We start from the raw sequence: 23,096 nt of genomic DNA on the forward strand, positions 1-23,096 counted from the left end.
ATTTCAAACTATGGCTTAAGTAATGGAAGCATTTATACTCTATAAATAAAGTGATGATCAAATAAAGTTTAGGATGATTGGATATAGCTGTAGATATAAACCCGTTAAAAAATTTTCAGTCCCACACAATTGAGGAAAAGGAGTATAAAAACAGAATGTTTGTGTTGGAAAATCCAAAAGCTGGGCTGTGAGTCTGTGGTGGAGTGGTCTATACAAACTTTCTATTGCAAATCAGGTATATCATATTTTACTGTATAAATTAAAAAATGATATCAATATCATGATCATACAAGAATGTCAATACCATAATCATACAAGAATGTCAATACCATAATCATAAAAAAATGTCAGTACCACAAAAAATGTATGTTTTTCTTACATTTGACTCTTTCTTGAATGTTTCTTATTTGCTCATATGAAGGCCTGCTGTTTAAAATGCACAACTGGTTTTCATTTCAGCTGAGAGATAGAACTTTCTGGTTGACTATGAACATTGATTTTCGGGGAAGGTCTTACCCAGTGGCTCCTCATCTGCAGCATCAAAGTAAGTGGAGAATTACAGGTTGAAGGTTGCAGCTTTTTTTCTTCAGAATTTATCATTATTTCTTTCAATTTAGTGCATATTGTCATGTAGATATCATGAAATAAAGGGAATTACAGATCTTAAGATTCCTAGAATTTCAATTCAACAATCCAAATATTTGGGGGGGGGGGGGGTTAAGGGGGAGGGAGCGAATGTACCATTGAAGGACGTAACAATTTCATTTAATGTATTTCAACTTGATAAACTTTTTAATGCCTTTTTGTAGACCTTCATTTTTTATTTACAAAAAATTTCTTAAGCCAAACTACCATGAGTTAGTGAGTTTTGTCCTGTAAACCTGGTACAGATATTCAGTTTTTTATCAGAATCACATCGCTGGTATTTTATTTTTAGATCAGGATTATGTTAAAGCACTCTTGATGTTTGCAAAAGGAAAACCACTTGGAGAGAAGGGATTTTATTGGCTTAAAGTTCATCTAGTCAATCTTACAGAACATAAAAAAAGGTATTCTGAAAATTTTTGATTTGATTGATGCTTTATTGTTTTATGGTAGAATAATAAGTGAGAAATAAGAATATCATTTCATGATTTGTGCTATAGTAAGAATTAATCAGATATTCACGTAACTTGATATATAGTAGTGTTCGTACTCAGTGCCTGAAAGGATGGACCCTTATTAAACTTAGAACACACATGTGAACCAATATTCACCTAGCTTGGTATACACATGTATAGTAGTGTTGGGAATCAGTTGATTAATATTCTCCTAGCTTGGTGTATAGTAGTGTTGGGAAACAGTTGATTAACATTCTCCTAGCTTGGTATATAGTAGTGTTGGGAAACAGTTGATTAATATTCTTCTAACTTGGTTTATAGTAGTGTTGGAAATCAGTTGATTAACATTCTTCTAACTTGGTATATAGTAGTGTTGGGAAACAGTTGATTAACATTCTCCTAGCTTGGTATATAGTAGTGTTGGGAAACAGTTGATTAACATTCTTCTAACTTGGTTTATAGTAGTGTAGGGAATCAGTTGATTAACATTCTTTTAACTTGGTATATAGTAGTGTTGGGAAACAGTTGATTAACATTCTCCTAGCTTGGTATATAGTAGTGTTGGGAAACAGTTGATTAACATTCTCCTAGCTTGGTATATAGTAGTGTTGGGAAACAGTTGATTAATATTCTCCTAGCTTGGTATATAGTAGTGTTGGGAAACAGTTGATTAATATTCTCCTAACTTGGTATATAGTAGTGTTGGGAAACAGTTGATTAACATTCTTCTAACTTGGTATATAGTAGTGTTGGGAATCAGTTGATTTATATTCTCCTAGCTTGGTATATAGTAGTGTTTGGAAACAGTTTATTAACATTCTTCTAACTTGGTATATAGTATTGGTTGAAAACAGTTGATCAACATTCTTCTAACTTGGTATTAAGTAGTGTTGGGAAACAGTTGATTAATATTCACCTAACTTAGTATATAGTAGTGTTGGGAAACAGTCGATTAATATTCACCTAACTTGGTATATAGTAGTGTTGGGAAACAGTTGAATGATATTCACCTAACTTGGTATATTATAGTAGTAGTGGGAATCAGTTTACTTACATAAATTTACCTAACTTAGTATATAGAGGAGATGAGTCTCAACATGTATTCACCTAACTATATCAGAATGATCCAGTGATCTTCTTTGAAATTTTCAGCTTCATTCTCTTTCACACTAATTGAACAGCATACTTTAGGATGACTCAGTAACCTTTCCTAGAATTAGAATGCAGGTCAGTGACTTAATGCCATCATGACTGGCTTGTTCTGTATTGCAGGGCATCTTTTGAAGAGAGGTTAAAATATGCTGATGAAATGATGCCAGAAATATGTGATTCTGCTGACAACCCATTAAATGTAATTATATACCTTACTTGTTGTTGTAAGTAAACTGCTATTCTTACATGGTGGCGTATGAAGCAATAAAGGTATTGTATTGTATTGCATAAAAAATGAGCACTAGTGTACATTAACAGAGAACAATACGTGCATTAACAGATTAATCTCAATACCACTCGCTTTTGTTGCATTATTTTTAATATGCTTGACTCGGGGTGCAGTGTAAATACAGCTTAATTTCATTATCAAAACATATAGCCAGATGGCAGAAACAAATGATGTCTCACTAGCATATGGAAAACATTGAACAAGCAATAATTACTGGAAATCTTAATACAAAATTTATTTTATGAAACTCAGAATAACCTATTGGAACTTATACTTTTATGCAAGAATAGAATATTTTATAATCAGTGTTCCAATTGCAAAATTTCCGATCATTGGCTCACTCTGTTTTTCCCGAATAAGTATTCTAATTGTGACATATGGCTGAAAATTGAAAAAAATTGCAATGCTTTTGAAATTTACTCAAATTGTGTCAAGACTTGCAGAAAAATACAAATTTCAAGTTATTTCTGAGTATATTTCTTGAATATCATCTAATGCATATATTTCTGTTTTTAAGTGCCCAGCTGATCTAGGTAAGAAATTCAAATTTTATGTTTTTAGTTTCTTTGAACATATAAATTCAAGCATATAGTGGTGTCTTGATATTTGTAAGTAAATATAAGTACATGTATCTATTTTAATACAGGGCAATAAATGGTGGATGACCTCTGAACAGCCCTGGCAGACCCTCGCAGCTTGTAAAGAAGTTGCAGCCGCTGTTAGAAGTGGAGATCCAAGCAAGTATGTCTCACATTACCCCGTGCATCAGGATGGCTCGTGTAACGGTCTTCAACATTACGCAGCACTAGGTCGAGATGTCACGGGGGCTAGATCAGTAAACCTCAAACAGGAAGGTGATTTCCCAGCAGACGTATATTCTGACGTAGTCGATCTTGTAAGTCGAGCATTCAATTTCTATATTTCAAGTAAGATGTACTTGTTATATACTATTTCTTGAAGTTCTTGAAAGAAACCCAACTCCCCCATGTTGGTTAGTTTTAATAAAAAAATTTGTGGTGGTAATCAAATTTGCCATAATCACATGGGTGTCAAGATTGTCTTAGAAATAGTTACTGTCACAAAGGTGTCCCTGGAAAACAAAAGTAATCAGACTTGACATAAAAAGAAACATAAAAAAAGAATTGCCAAAGAGAAAGAAACAGTACACAAAATCATTTGGCTTTTGTAGCATAAAGCCGGGCCAGTGTGCACATCTCTGCCAGCCATGGAGACTGATTACAATCTGTACTGTTTGTAGCTCAGTATTTATTATTGGCTTGACTTTGCCAAAAAGTGAGAGCTATAGTAGTAACCCAGGCATCAATAAGTTTTGTGTTAGCAAGTTGGTATCTCCAAAACTACTTAAGGGTATGGGTTGCAAATCGCACACTTATTTGAGAGCATAATAGGTCACTGTCCAAGGCCCATAACTCCAACATGGACTTTGACAGAGTTATGGCCCTTTTTGAACTTGTTTCACTATCAAGCTCTGAGAATAGTCAAGCAAGCTGTTCTACTGACAGCTGTTGTTTTGATATTGAAAGCCCCACAACCTCTTTGAATGGCTAGATTCAAAGCCATGTATATCCATTACACAAATTTAATAAAAACTAAATAATATCTCCTGTAACATTTGTTTCCATTCATACAATTTAAATAAGTGTACATTTTATCATGGTTATTGAAAGTACATGTAATATATTATGTTTACCTTTACAGGTAAGAAAAGAGATTGAGTATGATATACAGAACGAGACAAAAGACTATGTAATTGCAAAAATTTGCGAACCATTCCTTGAGAGAAAGGTAAGGAATTTCGTGTTGCAAAGTTTACAAAGGGTGTAATGGTTTACTGGTATACCCATATATTGCAATATGAACAAATAAATTTCGTATCGCGGTATGATTTTTGGAACACCGGTATTTTATAAAAATTATAATTTTCAATTAATTGCCCTCTAATTTCGTATAAATTTCACATTATTTTTATCTTACGATGGAATATCCGACAACTAGTACACTTAAAAGTATTAAGCAGCTGCATAATTTACATAAGCGGCCCGGATGTGAAAGGTCACACGCGACTAGTTTTGTTTATCAAATTGTGTGACACTTTACTTTCTATTTATTCCTTCCATTTTTATTAAGTTTCTACTAAAAATATATACATATAATAATAATATAAAATGTTACTCCATCTTTACATCAAAACATTTACACGACAATACGTATTGCAATATATTGCAATACACTTAAGCAAAATGGCAATATATTGCAATACTGTTTTTGCCGTATTGTTACACCCCTATAGTTTACTAATGTATATTTGAGTTAGGTTAAGCTTACTGTTGACATTAGTATGAAGATTTTATCCTCACATGCTTTAATTCATTATTACTGATAAATTTTAAGTAAAAATTTGTATGGTAGCATAATGAAAAATGTAATGACTATTTACCATGAAAATGTGGTGAAAAAGTGACAAATGTACAACAATTATACAAAACTGTTACTAAGTCGCTAAACATTTCATGTAGGTAAAAAAACAATACACTGCAAAAATGTTTATTTGAAGAACCAAATGTGGTTTATCAAGTGTCATAACAAGTCACCTAGGTTCTTTTATTAGTTATGGCCCTTTGATACACAAAGCTATCAACAACTTTTGAAAATAAACAATAGTTTATATATAAAAAAAAATGTGTGACCATGTGCTTATAAATGAGTAAACAAGGAAGAACAAGAGATTAAGCATATGCTAAGCATATGCTTAAAAATAAAACTAGAGATACTATGTTTAAGTTAACAAAACTCAAATTTATGGTCTTATAAATATAACAAAATAGAAAGTGTTAGTGAAAAAAACTAGAAAAATACATTGATGCGTACAATTGAATAAAACTAAAATTTAACAAAAAAAAAAAAGAAAAAGTAACACAAGATTAAATCAACAAAACTTCTAATCGTTAGCATTTAATAAAACTGGTAATCGTTTGCATTTGATAAAACTGGACAGAATTAGCTCTGGTCAATGTCACAGAGCTATATTTAAATGGAGAGGAAGCTATGATGTGATATATTTAAGATCTACAGCCAAGATTTATTATCCTGCAAATTTGCATTTTTGAGAGATTTTCCAAGACCATCTTTGAGAAAAGAAAAATGATATGTACTGATATGTTCACTGCCATTTTATATAAAATATGTTATGGTAATCAAAAGAAGAAGTTGAAGAAATGTACAAAAAAGCAGTGAAGATTTGACAATTAAAATGTTAGTCATTCTCAGTAATAGATGAAAATGTTAACACATTTAGCTACGTTAAAACAAGATGGCAGAAATTGATGAACTCCAAGGACCAATGAATCTCAAGCAAGGCATTTTGGGTCAAGATTGGAAAATGTTCTATTTTAAGAGCTTCTTATCCCTCTGTTAGTCAATATGAATTTTGATATTTGTATATTTAAAGGTGATCAAGCAGTCCATCATGACAACGGTTTACGGAGTAACAATGTATGGTGCCAAATTACAGATTCAGCGTCAGCTTGGTTACAAGGAATTCCCTCGTGAACATATTCTAGTTGGCAGCGCATACTTGGCAGAGAAGACTTTCCAATGTTTGAGTAATTTATTTACATCTGCAAGACAGATTCAGGTGTGATAATTTTTCACAAATATTTAATTATTTTTGGCTCGACTATACGAAGTATATGGAGAGCTGTCCTACTCGCCCATGCATCGGCGTCCATGTCCGCGTCCAGATTTCAGATTAAAGTTTTGGTGCAGTAAAATATTTCTATGCCCCCGCCATGTAATGGCCGGGGCATATAGTGTTACCCTGTTCCGTCCTTCCGTCATTCCGTCCTTCCGTCATTCCGTCCTTCCGTCATTCTGTCATTCCGTCATCATCAGTTTCCGTTCATTATCTAAGTAACGGTTGCACACATTCAACTCAAATTTGACATTTGGATATGTCATGAGAAAATACAGGTCAAGTTCAAATTTGGTCGTGGTTCGATGATTTTTGGCAGAGTTATGCCCCTTTTACTTTGAAAATAATATGAAATTTTCAGTTTCCGTTCATTATCTCCCCAAAGATACAACACATTCAACTCAAACTTGACATATGGATATATCATGAGAAAATACAGGTCAAGTTCGAATTTTGTCATGGTTTGATGATTTTTGGCAGAGTTATGCCCCTTTTACTTTGAAAATAATATGAAATTTTCAGATTCCGTTCATTATCTCCCCAAAGGTACAACACATTCAACTCAAATTTGACATATAGATATGTCTTGAGAAAATACAGGTCAAGTTCGTATTTGGTCATGGTTCGATGATTTTTGGCAGAGTTATGCCCCTTTCACTTTGAAAATAATATGAAATTTTCAGTTTCCATTCATTATCTCCCCAACGGTACAACACATTCAACTCAAACTTGACATATGGATATGTTTTTGGAATGCCCAGGCCGAGTTGGAATTTGGTCATGGTTCAATGATTTTTGGCAGAGTAAAGCCTCTTTCACTTTGAAAATAATATGAAATTTACAGTTTCTGTTTATTATCTACCCAACAGTGTTACATATTCAACTCAAATTTGACATATGGATTTGTCAAAGGAATTGTCAGGTCAAGTTGGAATTTGGTCATGGTTCGATGATTTTTTGGCAGAGATATGTCCCTTTCACTTTGAAAATTATATAGATACATCTTAGGAATAAGCAGTTTAAGTTTGAATTTGGTCGTGGTTCAATTATTTTGGACAAACTTATCTTTCTTGAATGTTGGAAAAATTTTGAACTTTCAGTTTCAGCACTCATACTTTTGTGGAAAGTTTGAATTTGGTCGTGGTTCAATGATTTTGGACAAACTTATCTTTCTTGAATGTTGGAAAAAATTTGAACTTTCAGTTTCAGCACTCATACTTTTGTGGAAATGTATGTAGCCATTATTTTGGCTACAAATATGAAATATGCTATTTTCAAAAGGTTAAGACTGAATAATTTCAGTGCTTTGAACATTGTATGAAAATGGTTTGTGTTAAAATTGAAAAGTTTTAAGGGCTTTGAACTGCAAATGAAAAAAATAATTTGTGCAAACAAATTTGGAACTAAATATTATAACATCTGAAATTTTGGCTGCATGCGGGGGCATCCGTGGCATGATGACACATTTCTAGTTCACTATAACTTTTTCATTTCTTAAAGTATCAACTTCAAACTTCAAATATATGTTCCTTATCATCAACCACATCTTATGTGACAAGGTTCATAACTCTAGCACCTATTTTTACAGATTTATCTCCCCTACAACTTAGAATTTTCCTTAAAAAATACTATTTTTTACTGTTCCTTTTTTATTTCTTAAGGGATCAACCTCATACTTCAAATATATGTACATTATCATCATCCCCATCTTATGTGACAAGGTTCATAACTCTAGCACAAATACTTTCAGATTTATCTCCCCTTGAACTTAGAATTTTTCTAAAAAAATACTATTTTTTACTGTTACTTCTTTATTTCTTAAGGGATCAACCTCATACTTCAAATATATGTACCTTATCATCATCCCCATCTTATGTGACAAGGTTCTTAACTCTAGCATCAATATTTTTAGATTTATCTCCCCTTGAACTTAGAATTTTCCTTAAAAATTTTATTTTTTACTGTTACTTATTTATTTCTAAAGGGATCAACGTCATACTTCAAATATATGTAACTTATCATCATCCACATCTTATGTGGCAAGGTTCATAACTCTAGCACTAATATTGCAAGAATTATCTCCCTTTAAACTTAGATTTTTTTACTTGAAAAATGTTATTTTTTAATATAAGTTTTTTAGTTTTAAAGGTATCTACCTCAAACTTCAAATACTTACTCTTTATCATCAATTACATTTTATGTGACAATGTTCGTAACTCTTGAAGCAATATTTACAGATTAATCTTTCTTTGAACTTAGGATTTTCTTTAAGAAATATTATAACTTCTTTACTTTTTTAGGTATCTACTTCAAACTTCTAATATATATTTCTTATCATTACACACATGTTGTGTGAAAGGTTCATAACTCTAGCATGACTTTTTCTAGAATTATTCCCCTTGATCTTGGAATTTATGTTAACAAATGATATTTCTTTACTATAACTTAATACATAATTATACATAATTGGTTTTCCTTTCATAGTTTTGTCCTCCTTACTGCGTCCAGTATTTTATTAGTCGAGCTTGGCTGTCTCCTGTGACAGCTCTTGTTATTAATTGTTCATACTGGAAAAAAAATACTGCAAATTATTTTATTAATTGTTCACATATGGAAAAAAATCAAATTATATAGACTTATTTACGCTAATCAACATTTTTTTAGTTCAACAAAACATTAGAATCACTTTCATATCTGTCACATTATAAGGAGTATTGAAACTTAAAACTGAAGAACAGAGATCGGTAAAGTCCCGCGACCTGCGACATAGTCGCATTAAAATGAATTTAGTCGCATTGATTAGCTTGCAGATACGACATTAGGTTGCATAAATAAACAATGAGGAGACAAGTAATTTCTAAAATGCAAATTTGACCTGCAAGAAATTCAGCAAAAGCATGAAAGTCTTACTGTTTGTAAATCAATTAGCGGCATCAAATAAATTTCGAAGTGACAAATTTCTTTGCTCCGCCTACAGGTACAGTAGGCAGGACTAATTATCTGCATTAAACCAGTTTAAACCAGTTATCTGCCAACACAACTTGGTACAGTAGCTATGAGTTAGCACCGTCAAATTTTTTATGCTTTTCTGCTTGAAAATATTATTAATATTCTGTCGATTAGGAAAGCAAGGCAGTCAGTTTTTAAATGTTCAAAATAATTTTCAAAAGTTTAGATTTTCCATGCATTTGTAGTTATTAAAGCATTAGCTTCCATTCCTCCATTGTTTGCCGTTTCCGTCAGACACATTCAAAACCTGTCAGTCCAAAATTATATTAGATTAAAAAGTTCATTAATTTTTAGTCCCCTACCGGTTTACCCTCCGTCCGTCTGTCCGTCTGTCTGTCCGAGCCAACATTTGATTATTATGAGCTTCATTCCGTAGTTAAATAAAGAACATAAACTCATAAAATTGAAATTAAGAGCTATTTTTTTGCTTTTATGAGCTTATTTTGCTTATGGATGTTGGTCCAGGTGGTGTTTATGAGCTCATTTGCCTCATAAACATCAAATTTTGGTATGTCCGTCCGTCAGTCCGTCCGTCCGTCAGTCCGTCCGTCCACAAAACTGGATCCCGCGATAACGCAAAAAGTACTGAAAATATTTTAATGAAACTTGATATATGGATAGATGGCAGTATGGAGATTATGCACGTCTTTTTTTTTCTTCCTGTGTTGAAAATTCTGGTTGCTATGGCAACAAATAGACTGAAAATATGGCAAATTTTACACATAACCTGGATCCCACGATAACGCAAAAAGTACTGAAGATATTTTTATGAAACTTGATATATGGATAGATGGCAGTATGGAGATTATGCACGTCTTTTTCTTTTCTTCCTATGTTGAAAATTCTGGTTGCTATGGCAACAAATAGACTGAAAATATGGCAAATTTTACACATAACCTGGATCCAGTGATAACACGAAAAGTACTGAAAATATGTCTATGAAACTTGACATATGGATAGATGGCAGTAAGGAAATTATGCACATCCTTTTCTTATCTTCCTATGTTGAAAATTCTGGTTGCTATGGCAACAAATAGACTGAATTTCAAGATTTCTGATTCTAGTTTTTAAGTTTTTTCACTATAAGTTCTTTATTTCTTAAGGTATTTTCTTCAAACTTTAAATAATAAGTTGCTTGTCATCAACCACATCATATGTGACAAGGTTTACAACTCTAGCACAAAATTTATCAGAATTACCTCCCTTGAACTTAAAATTTTCATGAAAAAAACATTTTTTTTTTTTTAATAACTTCTTTTTCTGAATGTATCTACTTCAAACTTCATATAAATGTTTCTTATTATCACTCAACATTTGTGAGTGTTCAATACTCTAGCAAGACTATTTCCAGAATTATGCCCCTTTTGAACTTAGACTTTTTTTTGAGAAATTGGTAATTTTACTCCAACTTCTTCAGTCATGATAGGATTTTAAAAATGTTATATTTTCAAAAATAACTTTAGAGTGTCCTTCAGTCCGTCTGTCTGTACATAAAAACTGTTTCCTGTGATCACTTTTAAAGAACTTTTTCAACAAATTTACTTAAAATAGGAACATAAGTGAATGGCAAATGGCCCTTCAGAATGTTGCTTGGGCTCTTACCGGTAGGGGACTTATGGATTGCTTGCAATACTATGATAATTGCTTGTTTTAGTATCTTCCTACCTTAACAAAAATAATCCAAACCTTTTTGTGTTTAAAATCATGTTTGGTAACCACAGAAAAAAAGTGTAACTAGATCTTTTTATAGTTGCACTGACAGAATATTCTGCGGTAAATCTAGGTCATCATAACCTGCCTATGAAAACTTAACAATAACAAAGTGAAACATGAGCTGAAGTGATGCTTATTACATCACTACAATAATTGACAGGTCACTAGCCAATTAGATATCTGAACTGCATGACTTCTGTATGCTGTGAGTCCCTTTGATGTAGAGTTGTCAAAAAAAGACAACAATGAAGGCTACTTAGAAGCCATTCAATGCAAATAAAAAAATGGACAGTACACATTACGTCATATATTACTTGATATGTTATGGAAAGGTACTTTTAAAATATTGGATTCATTTAAATGATGATTCTTTTTACCTTATTTATCTTCAGCAAATAAACAAACTGTTTGACACCAAAAAATAATAACAACAAATATAATGTATATTAAACCATAATGTTCATTCAAATAGGACCAAATTATTTTAATTCAAGTCTGCAATTGTTGATGAAATTAACCCACCTACCTACTTACCCAATTGAAAATGGCCAGTTAGAAGTGGCAAACAAGTACATTGTAGCTATTTTTTCCAGGGTGATCCTATGTTGCATGAAAAACAGATACATATTAAATGTGTCCAGAAGAATACAATCATATTTTAATTAAAATTCAATTTTTATTTTTTTTCCAAATAACAAATCTTTAAAACTTTGTTTTAGATAGGGTCTTTTACACATGCACCTACATTTTACTTGTCATAGAGAAGTGAAAAGACACATTTTAGACCTTTATTCGTACTTTATAATCATTTAGAAAAACATGTCTCATTAGTTTTGAACAATGTCTCATAACTTTTAAAGGGCTTCTGTAGCCGAGTGGTTAAGGTCGTTGACTTCAAACCACTTGCCCCTCACCGCTGTGGGTTCGAATCCCGACAGGGACTTTGGATTCTTTCATGTGAGGAAGCTTTCCAGCTAGCTTACAGAATGTCGGTGGTTCTACTCAGGTGCCCGTTTGTGCCTGAAATAATGCACAGAAGGGCACCTGAGGTCTTCCTCCGCCAGTAAAGCTGGAACGTCGCGATATGACCTATACTGTGTCGATGTGACATAAAACCCAAAAAACAAAAAAAAAAAACATAACTTTAAAAAATGTCTCATAAGTTTTCCAACAGGTGGAACATAGTCTCATTTGCAAAAATTCTTTCCCAATCTCTGGAAGAATCTTAAAAATAGGCACACATTTAAATAGAACAGCATGTTGAAGGCCTATATTTTACACCCAGACTTCAGCTTACAAAGTTTTTACCTAATGTCAGATGTTTTGCCAAAATTAAGTCCATCTTCCACTTTTAAAGAAACAGGGCATCTGTTTTTGGTTAAACCTTTGGATTCAGTTTTCATTCATGGTCAATATATTAAATTCTGACACTTCAAATGTATTAAGAGTGTTCTACCTGCCACACCAATTTTCAGGTAATGAGGTCAAGGTCATTAATGGACCTATAATGGTTGCACTTTGATAAATGCTACCTCTTACACTTATTTTCACGTCACTGGAGATCTGTAATAATAAAACATAAAACTGGTTGTTAAATCAAAGTTAATTGACCATTGGTCCTAAAACATAATGTATCAAGATGCACCTGGACCTACTTTGTTTATGTCACTATTGCCTTTCCACAATTCCCATTGTAAATTTGTTATATCACCCTGTCATGTAGTTAATCTTCAATCTGTCTTTAGTTACAAGGATAAATTGGATATATGTTAACTTATACCTGTACCAATAACTTCATAATGAACTTACTTATTTTGTCACTTTCATGTGAGCAAATATTTGCCATTAAGGCTATTGTAGCCATCTTGTTTTAATTGTCATATAGTCTAGTTTATGACTGTGGTTTATAAAATGATGAAATTGCAGTTCTTATTACAGTATTTGTCTACTACAATTGACTTATAATAAATTCCAGGAATGGTTTAACAAATGTTCTGTAGCTATCAGTAAAGGAGGACAGGCTGTGGAATGGGTGACACCATTGAATTTATTGTGTATTCAACCTTACTATAAAAGTAAACTTCAACCACCAGACATGCCCGACAAAATTTATAACTATTTGACTCGCAAAACAGAATCGTTAAGGTAAGTTTTATTGTAGTATATGATTGGTGCCATAGGTAACACATATAGGTGTATACAAAAGGCATTTTTTTGTCAAAATTGTATAGGGGTCTGGGCCTGTTCATTTTGTGAAAAGAAGTGAATATGTCATAAAATTGTAAAAAAAATGACATGATATTTGCCATCTTGCAACATTTTGAAACCGGAAACAATTTGCTATGAATGCTTGATTATAATTTCTGACCTGTGTAAAATCTGCTTGGAGTAGGAACTTTAACCCGGTAAACATGTGCAAATACCATTTAACTTGATAATAACTATTTACGTGTTTGCAATTGACAAAAGTCAAGTTTTACCAGAAGGTAAACAATGAATTTCGAGGACGAAGTCACAATATTTTGTGAAATTTCTTTTGAAATGTGAATTTCTTTCCGCCGATTTGTTACAAAAAGTTCAATTTTGAATTGTGAAGGGGCCTAACATCGGCCCCTGTTCTAGAAGGAAAAAATGCCCTGATACAGGTGCCATGGGTAACGGAGATTAGTATATCATAGGTGTATATAGTTGTCATGGGTATATTATTAGTTATAAAGATTGTTGAACAGGTTATATGGCCCTATATAAATGGCTATTTTGTAAATATAAACCCGAGCCGGTAGGCGAAAAATTATATATCGCAAACAGCAGTGTATATACGGCCATATAACCTGTCGACAATTCTTTATAATGAATTTTATAATACAGCAAACATCACTTTTTAGAGAAAAAAAGTAAGATTTCGTTATGAAATGACAACAGCCGTGTATATAAAACTATATAAACGTCACAATTATCCAATGAAAAGCAACATTACAAACGTGCAGTATTATAAAATTGGTATATACAGGTGCCAGGAGTATATAATTGTCCCCAACCCTTTCGAAGAAAAAAAAGGGGATAAAGAAATAGTCTCCGTCTGTCCGTACTTACATATAGATACTTGGGGAACAGTAGGGAACAGTAAACCTTTGATGCTATTCATTCAGTAAGCTCTTATGTGGCTACTTTTTCTCAGATGTGGCTATAAGAACAAAAGAGGGAACAAAAGAGTAGCCACTTGAATACCAAACTGAGAACGTCTGTCTGTCACACTTTCATGGCTGTTCAATAACTAAGTCATTTATGAAAGGAATTTGAAATTACTCAGCACAAATGTTTGTTATAATAAGCTTGTCTGTCAGAATGGGCTGAAAAGAGAGAGGACATTTGTTGTATACATGGAACTTTATAGTAATGTAAATAAATCCTACTTTTTTATTGTTTGATACCTACATGGCCTTATTGGTATTATGAACAAAGAAATATGAAATGAGTGTCTTTGTGATCTGGCCTTCTTTATCTGAAATAATTTTATTATGCCCCCACTTCGAAGAAGAGGGGGTATATTGCTTTGCACTTGTCGGTCCGTCCGGTCTGTCGGTCCGTAGACCAAATGGTTTCCGAGTGATAACTAAAGAACCTTTAGGCCTAGGAACTTCAAACTTGGTATGGTGATTGGTCATGACCAGTAGATGACCCCTATTGATTTTGGGGTCAAAGGTCAAGGTCACATTGACCTTGTATGTTAAAACGGTTTCCGATCAATAACTAAAGAACGCTTAGCCCTAGGATCTTCAAACTTGATATGGTGATTGGTCATGACCAGCAGATGACCCCTATTGATTTTGAGGTCAAGGGGTCAAAGGTCAAGATCACATTGACCTTGTAGGTAAAAACGGTTTCCGATCAATAACTAAAGAACCCTCAGGCCTAGGAACTTCAAACTTGGTATGGTGATTGGTCATGACCAGCAGATGGCCCCTATTGATTTTGAGGTCAAGGGGTCAAAGGTCAAGGTCAAATTGACCTTGTAGGTAAAAACGGTTTCCGATAAATAACTACAGAACCCTCAGGCCTAGGAACTTCAAACTTGGTATGGTGATTGGTCATGACCAGCAGATGACCCCTATTGATTTTGGGGTCAAAGGTCAAGGTCACATTGACCTTGTATGTAAAAACGGTTTCCGATCAATAAATAAAGAACGCTTAGGCCTAGGAACTTCAAACTTGGTATGATGATTGGTCATGACCAGCAGATGACCCGTATTGATTTAGGGTTCAAGGGGTCAAAGGTTAAAGTCACATTGACCTTGTAGGTAAAAACGGTTTCTGATCAATAACTAAAGAACCCTTAGGCCTAGAGACTTCAGACTTGGTAAGATGATTGGTCATGACCAGCAGATGACCCCTATTGATATTGGGGTCAAGGGGTCAAAGGTTACATTGACCTTGTAGGTAAAAACGGTTTCTGATCAATAACTAAAGAACGCTTAGGCCTAGGAATTTCAAACTTGGTATGATGATTGGTCATGACCAGCATATGACCCCTATTGATTTTTGGGTCAAAGGTCAAGATCACATTGACCTTGTAGGTAAAAACGGTTTCTGATCAATAACTAAAAAAGGCTTAGGCCTAGAAACTTCAAATTTGGTATGATGATTGGTCATGACCAGCAGATGACCCCTATTGATTTTGGGGTCAAGGGGTCAAAGTCACATTGACCTTGTAGGTAAAAACAGTTTCCGATCAATAAATAAAGAACCTTTAGGCCTAGGAACTTCAAACTTGGTATGATGATTGGTCATGACCAGTAGATGACCCCTATTGATTTTGGGGTCAAGTGGTCAATGTCATAGTGACCTTGTACTTAATGACCGTTTCTGACCAATAACTCAACAACTCAAGTTGCCTTGGTTGATATTTTTATGTGCTTTTGGTATACACATTTGAAGGTCTTATGTAATATAACATCTTGGCTGTCATTAATGAGGCCTTTGTGGTTCATAAAATTTATGTATATATTATTTGGTAAGATTTTTAATAACTTTAATTGCTGCACACAACCTATGGGGTCACAATAATTATTACCTTGTGACTAGTCATGACCAGTAGATACTAGATAACCCTTATTAATTGCTTGTTCACTGGGTCAGAAGTCATGCATAATAACCTGATCACATGACAAATTGGCTGCCGATAGGGGGCATACATGTTTTACAAACATATCTTGTTTTATTTCAGAGTTGCTGATATTTATAAGCAGAAAAATGGATTTGCTCCTAATTTTATTCATTCTTTAGATTCCACCCACATGATGTTAACTTCACTTTATTGTTATAGGTAGGTAAAGTCTTGTTATTGTTATAGAGGTATCGCCTTGATACTGTTATATACAGGTATAGCTTTGTTATAATGCCTCCACTCTGAGGGAGGACAGGGTGCACTTAGATTTGCCCTTGTCCATGTGTGTTCCATGCTGTCACATGTAGCCCTAAAAGTGCATGAGCTACAGTCAACGAACTTTACAGAAATATTGATCAGCATGTTAGTTGTGCACCTTGGGTTTTGCATGTGGATTAATTAAGTTTTTGTTAGAGTTACTGCCTTTGACTTACTAAAACTTTGCAATTTTCAACTTGTGTTGCTCATAGCCCAAAAAGTATTTGACCTATAGTCATGAAACTTTACAGAAATTTTGGTCAGCATGTAAAGTTATGCACTTAGGGGTTTTCTTTTGAATTTATTCAGTAATTGTAGAGATTTTGCCCTTGAATTAGTTAAACATTTGCAATTTTCAATTTGTGTCTTACATGACTCATAAAGTATTTTTTGACCTTGAGTGTAGTGAGTATAGTAATTATTTAACAGTCATTTATGTTAAATGTTTTCAGAAAAGGCCTTACATATGCTTCAGTACATGATTCATACTGGACACACCCATGTGATGTGGATATAATGAGCAAGGTATGTTATATAGTGTAGCCTTTATATTGGTCTGGTCCTAATGATTACATTTCTTACAGTGTTTATACCTTGTTTAAGTCGGTGCTGGGGGGGGGGGTCAGAGATCTTGTCATATTCACTCCGGCTTTAAATGCATCCTCGTGCTCGTGCAGATGTTATTGCACAGAAAAAGGTGCATCAACTACTATGTCTAAATACACAGCTGTATATATAATTGTCTATACATGTAGTGTACTTCTGTTTTTGAATGGAAATAAGATATAACAGTAAACTATAGGTAAAGGTACTAGGTTTTATTTAATTTTATTTTTTCAGGTAACAAGAGAACAGTTTATTGCCTTACATAAACAACCTATACTTCCTAACCTGTCTAATTACTTCATAGAAAGATATATTCACAGGTAAGGTATTAATTAACAGGTGATAATGTATTTTCTAAATAAAATATTTTTATGATAGAAAGTTGAAGTCCTTGCTGTAGCGTAAACTATGTTTATGACAATTGTTCAGAAATAAAAACAAAGGAAAGAACATGGTTTGATTAACAATATAACTTCAAATCTTTTAGTCCTGGAAATCAAGCTAAAGATGCGAGATAAATATTGAGTTTACATAAATTTTTATAGGAAAGTGCAATAAAGCTATGCCCCTTGGGTCAAAATTAAGCTTGCTCCAAGTGTCACACATGTTACACAGACTTATTTTGGAAAACACATTCAATTGTCATTATGAAAATCTGCACGGCCTAAACCTTTGATATTTGCATTGTAGCATTTCTTTATGGACTTCCACAAAAATGACTTCTACAAAATTTTTTATGGATTTTGGCAAAAGGATCAAAATGGTCCATCCCCATTGTAGCTATTTGTCCTACCTCTGCATTGAAAAATTATGACCTTTATACCAAGTGATCTAGGGTCATCACGGTTGTTCCATATTTTTATATCATTTTAATGTAAAAAAAATTTTTTTTTTTTCCAGTGGTGAATTGAATGCCCTACAATATGCCAATTTGCTAAAGACATTTACAGATGTGCCAGGGACAGGTAATGTATTTTTGAACAACCATCACCCTGTCTAAGAAAACATTTCGTTGCCTTTTTTTTGTTATATGCAAACCTTGTGAACAGTCATTATCACCCAATGAATTTTCATTGCATCCAGTGTTTTGCCATAGCAACCATTGACTTCCATAGCAACCACTGAATTTCCATAGCAACTGGTCACTTTCTATAGCAAACAGTGACTTCAAATAGCAATTAGTGACTCATAGCAACTATTGACTTTCCATAGCATCTTATGACTCCCAAAGCAATAGTTTGCTTTTCATAACAACCATTGACTTTCATAGCAACCAGTGACCACATAGTAGCCATTGACTTCATAGCAACTGTAATTTTCAAAAGCAACCAGTGACTTTCATAGCAATCTTTAACTTTCCATAGCAACTAGTGAATTTACCATTGAATTTAATAGCAGGCACTTACTTCCAAGGAAACATTTTATTTTATGTAGCACTAGTGACTTCTTTGGTAACTGTCGTTTTCCCTTAGCAATAGCAACCAGCAATAAGCAATAGCAACCACCAATGTTTTTACATGTGCACTATTTGATATATAGATATTTATTACATGCTTTTTGGTGGTTTATAGAAATATATCAGTGATTTAAAACTGGTAATTTCACTGTTTGAAACAGTGAAATTACCACTTTGATAATTTCACTTTTGAATTTAAGCCGTTTACGTTGTTTCAGTGAAATACCAGCGTGCACAGAACTGGGTACCAACTTAATGAAGTGAAGTCATAAATGACGTAGCGTTGTGTTATTATTTGGCGCGCTTTTCATTCAGTATTAGGTTTAATGTCTTTTTAAAACGTTTCTTTGCATAAAATAAAAAGAAAATTTGTTTAGTTTAGTGTAAGATCGAAATATATTTCACCTTGTGAACACCAAAAGTTCATATTTCACTCGTAGCTGCGCCACTCGTGAAATATACCTTTTGGTGCTCACTCGGTGAAATATATTCCGATCTTACACTGTACTAAACAAATATCCTCTATATAATTTATGATGTCAGTTCAAGATTTAGATTTAATACACATGTATTTGCTTTCGTTAACAATATTACTTGTTCCTTGTCTTTAAGAGTATTTTATATTCAGGTGAGCGATATTAGGGCCATCATGACTCTCTTGTATCTTATTTAAATTCCATAAAAATCAATATCCGTTATTAAATTCCCTTTAATTTGACCTATTTGTGTGAGAAGTTTTATCATATTATTTGATGATTACAGGAGATTTTGACCTAGATGAGATACAGCATTCACCATTCTTCTTCAGTTGATAAATGAGATGGGTTTAAATGTGATACTTTAACAGTGCTGGTAGCCAAATACATAGGTGGAAAACCTCCACATGCAGGGCTTTCAGTCAGTTGACTAAAGCATTTTCATCGAGCCATATGGTCAAACCATGTCACAAGAACATATCATGTGATGAACTAACCATACCTGGAAAATGTTATTTGATGGACGTACCAAGGATGTTACATTTGATGGACTAACCAAAGTTACTGTGATATTATGTCATGTGATGTGATATTATGTCATGTGATGGACCTACGTGATATCTAGGACATATGGTGGGCTAACCTTGTCTGAAACATGACATGAGATGAACTTATAACTCATTAACCAAGGTATCTAATATAATTATGTGGTGAGCTAACCATGCCTGAAACATGTCATGTGATAAGAAAGTATGTCATGTGAAAGTATGTCATGTGATGGACCTACCAGGGTATCTAGGATATGTTATGTAGTGGGCTAACCATGCCTGAAACATGCCATGTGATCAAATTAACCAAAATATCTAGGGCATATAATGTGATAGCCAAAACATGCCTGAAAAATGTCATGTGATGAACTTAAACAAGGTATCTTGGATATGTCATGACTGTGGTGTACCAACCATACATGAAACATGTGACGTGATTGACTTTATCTCACAAAAGTATGTCATGTGATGGGCTTAACCATGGTTGATACAGTTTGTCATGTTATAGACAAAGCATGTGACAAAAATGTCATAGGTGTATTTATGTCGCAGCAAAGTATAAATATGTCATGTGATTGACTTAACTATGCATTAAGGATAATCATGTGACTGTAACATACCATGTCACATGATATGACTGACATAATTTTATCATCACTTGTATGACAGCTTTACAAAAAATCATTCAAAAGTTTTATTTTATTGTTAATTATAGTAAGAAGATAAAAATGATCATTAGGTCTTCCATTATCAAGGACAATGGTAATTCATAATAATTATGTCATTTTTCTCTGTAAACCAATGAACTGAATATAGAATTTTAATTAAAAGTTTTTGATAAAAGTAGTTTTGTTGTGACTCCTTTATGATCTTTATTGATAGCAGTATTGATGTTATGTTCCCCATCTCCCCTTCCCTCCAGTATAAAGAGGTATATACAGTTTTCAGATTACATCATTCCTTCTTTCTGTCCCCACTTTGTGTTGGTCCATATGGATGAATTTGAAAATAAATTTGCATAAATGTTAGCATATCGAAATAATGTGTCTCACACAAGATCTAAGTCTTTAGTTCAAAGGTCAATGTCCCACCGACAATGAAGGAAATTTTTCATAAAAACACTGTCATTCCTGCAGGGATTTAATGAAAATTATGTCGACCTGTTAAGGTCACACACAATTGCACTGATGTTCATCATTCCTGGATGGATTTTAAAATAACTCACCAGAAATGTGTTTAGCATGATAATGATGTGTTGTGGATAGGAACCAGGTCTACAGTTCAAAGGTCAAGGTCACACTGGTAGGTCAATGTCATGTGAATAGATGGTCTTTGTTTATAAATGGATTAACTACAAAACAAATATGCATATGATTATATGCTGCTTATTAAGATGACGTGTAATGAACAAAATTTATTTCAACAGCCTTAAAGTCTTGTTCATACTTTAATTCATAAGTCATGATATGATAGTGCATTGATAGTCATTTCCAGTCCATATCTCTTGTCAAGTCAGTGAAAGATTTTAAAATTTTCTGGCTTAAATATAATGGTATTTTAAAACTATTTGTGAAGAGTGTTTTTTGAAATTATTGGCCACACCAAGAATATGAAAGTATTTATTTATGTTTCTATATGCTTGTAACACTCTTTTTATAATTATCATGCCTTTGTTCAAGTCAAAGGTCTGGTTCTTTTCCTAGGCCATTTGTCTGGTAAGTCTTGTTAGAATGTTCAGTCAAACATGTGTACAAATTGTAAAAATGGTCTTTGTTTGTGTGCAGTGGGGGTAACTTTTGTAGCAGCATGACAAGTATGTGGCAACATATATTCACGACGATATAACTGCCCAGTTATATAACTATTGAAACACACAATCACATTTTAAATGTTCAACTATAGTGTATCATTTGTATTACAGACAAGAGCTTTTCTTAAACCTGAACTTTTAAAGCTCCAAGTACATAATGTTAAAATATATATTGATGATTGAACACTTGTATATAAGTGGTAAAAGGGGCATAGCCAAGCCAGTCTGAGTGCTGATACACTGAAGTATTCACTCGCAAGATACCTGCACAGTTTGTTTGAATGGGTCAGTCAAGTATTATCACTATTTATACCTTTGCAAAGAAAGCATCAACCCACTTCCATCAGTCATAGTTTTAAACTTGTTTAACTCATTCAGGACTGTTAATCCAATACATCAACATGGAAGTATTGCGATTGTATGTGAGATCAACATAAAAGTGGGTTTTTTAGTTTCAATCACAATTTTCTGTCATTTTAAAAAGGATTTTAGTTTCAGACCATTGCAAAAAGTTCCAAAGAATATTTCAGGGTGCTGTGATAGTTAACTTCCATGCCCTCTTACCAATACATTTGTAAATACAGTATATGTAGTCCAGGTTTCTAAACAATGTGTCACAACTTTGTCAAAATCCATGGATAGTGGAGGTAAATATTATTTAGTTTAAGATAAGATAGATAAACTAAGAATGGAGGCAAGTCTTGTATAAGTAGCCTTTTATTTAATGGAGATAGTCAGACATAGCCTTTATTTAGGTAAATATAGTGGTGTATACTTCAAAATGAGTAAGACAGACTTCCACTGGTAATCATTTATAGTAAACATGTATATGTACATATGTAAATACAGTATATGCAGTCCATGTTTCAAACCATGTTACAACTTCTGTCAAAATCCATGGAAGAGTTATATATTCTTACCTGTATATGAAGGTCATTAAGTTTGAATAGTATCAATGATATGAAAATCTCAGCTAAATAGTTAGAACAGTGATGTCACCTTGATTTGTAACCTGACTTGTCACTGATAAATAACTTGATCCACTTTACAGTTTTATTTTCAACAAATAAATAATATCACAAATAAATAATATCCTAACATGAATAAGTGAAGTTCATTACTAAGGTTAGTGTTTATATACAGTAAAGACTGTCTTAGCGACCCCCTGTATATAGCGACGTTCTGTCTTTAGTGACCATAGTTAGGTGCGCCGAACAGTATTTACTATATTAATGGTCTGTATGTAGCGACTCCCTGTCTAGTCCGTACAACGACCATGATTTAGTCACCCGTTACGGTATTTGAGCCGTGAACAGCGACTTTTGCAAGGGGAGCAAGGCTTGAACTAGGTGACGACATTGGCGAAGAAGTCGCCTTCGGATCAGCGACTTTGCCTAAAACAAACTTCAAATAGATTTTGAAGTCGCCCGATTTTTATATTTTTCCGTCATACTTATTTACGCCGCTAGGTCTGTTAATAATTTGTTTACCTCTCAATTACAACCAATTACCGTTAATCCGCTAATTAAGAACGCGTGTCAACATCAACAAAGTTAAATACACGCCGCAAGGCAAGAGTTCACTATGTTTATCTTTCTTATTACGTATTCATGCGATTGACGAATCAGAACGCGCGTTGTATCTACGGCAGTTTGCATTGACCAATCGGCGACACGCTAATACACTGTGGCTGTTTGTTGACAATTACACAAAAGTGCGACAGATTCAATCAATTTTCGCCGATAGAATGATTAAAAACACCTGCATATACATAATTGCTGCGGTGTTTTGGCGAGTAAAGAT

General features: G+C 33.5%; 1 protein-coding gene across 1 annotated transcript; it reads left to right on the forward strand.

Moving 5' to 3' along the window:
- Positions 1–175: 175 nt before the first annotated feature.
- On the forward strand, positions 176–20,326 carry LOC132747579 (DNA-directed RNA polymerase, mitochondrial-like). The gene is made up of 13 exons (XM_060736997.1): positions 176–235; positions 460–544; positions 938–1,049; positions 2,373–2,451; positions 3,188–3,436; positions 4,261–4,347; positions 6,011–6,196; positions 12,951–13,120; positions 16,200–16,298; positions 16,850–16,922; positions 17,238–17,323; positions 17,904–17,968; positions 19,222–20,326. Exons 2-13 carry the CDS (start codon positions 487–489, stop codon positions 19,269–19,271), a joined length of 1,314 nt encoding a protein of 437 aa, XP_060592980.1. The 5' UTR covers positions 176–235; positions 460–486; the 3' UTR covers positions 19,272–20,326.
- Positions 20,327–23,096: the final 2,770 nt, after the last annotated feature.

The sequence above is a fragment of the Ruditapes philippinarum genome, unplaced genomic scaffold (genome assembly GCF_026571515.1).
Source record: "Ruditapes philippinarum isolate M1 unplaced genomic scaffold, ASM2657151v2 ctg4346_1_1_1_1, whole genome shotgun sequence".
NCBI lineage: Eukaryota > Metazoa > Mollusca > Bivalvia > Venerida > Veneridae > Ruditapes > Ruditapes philippinarum.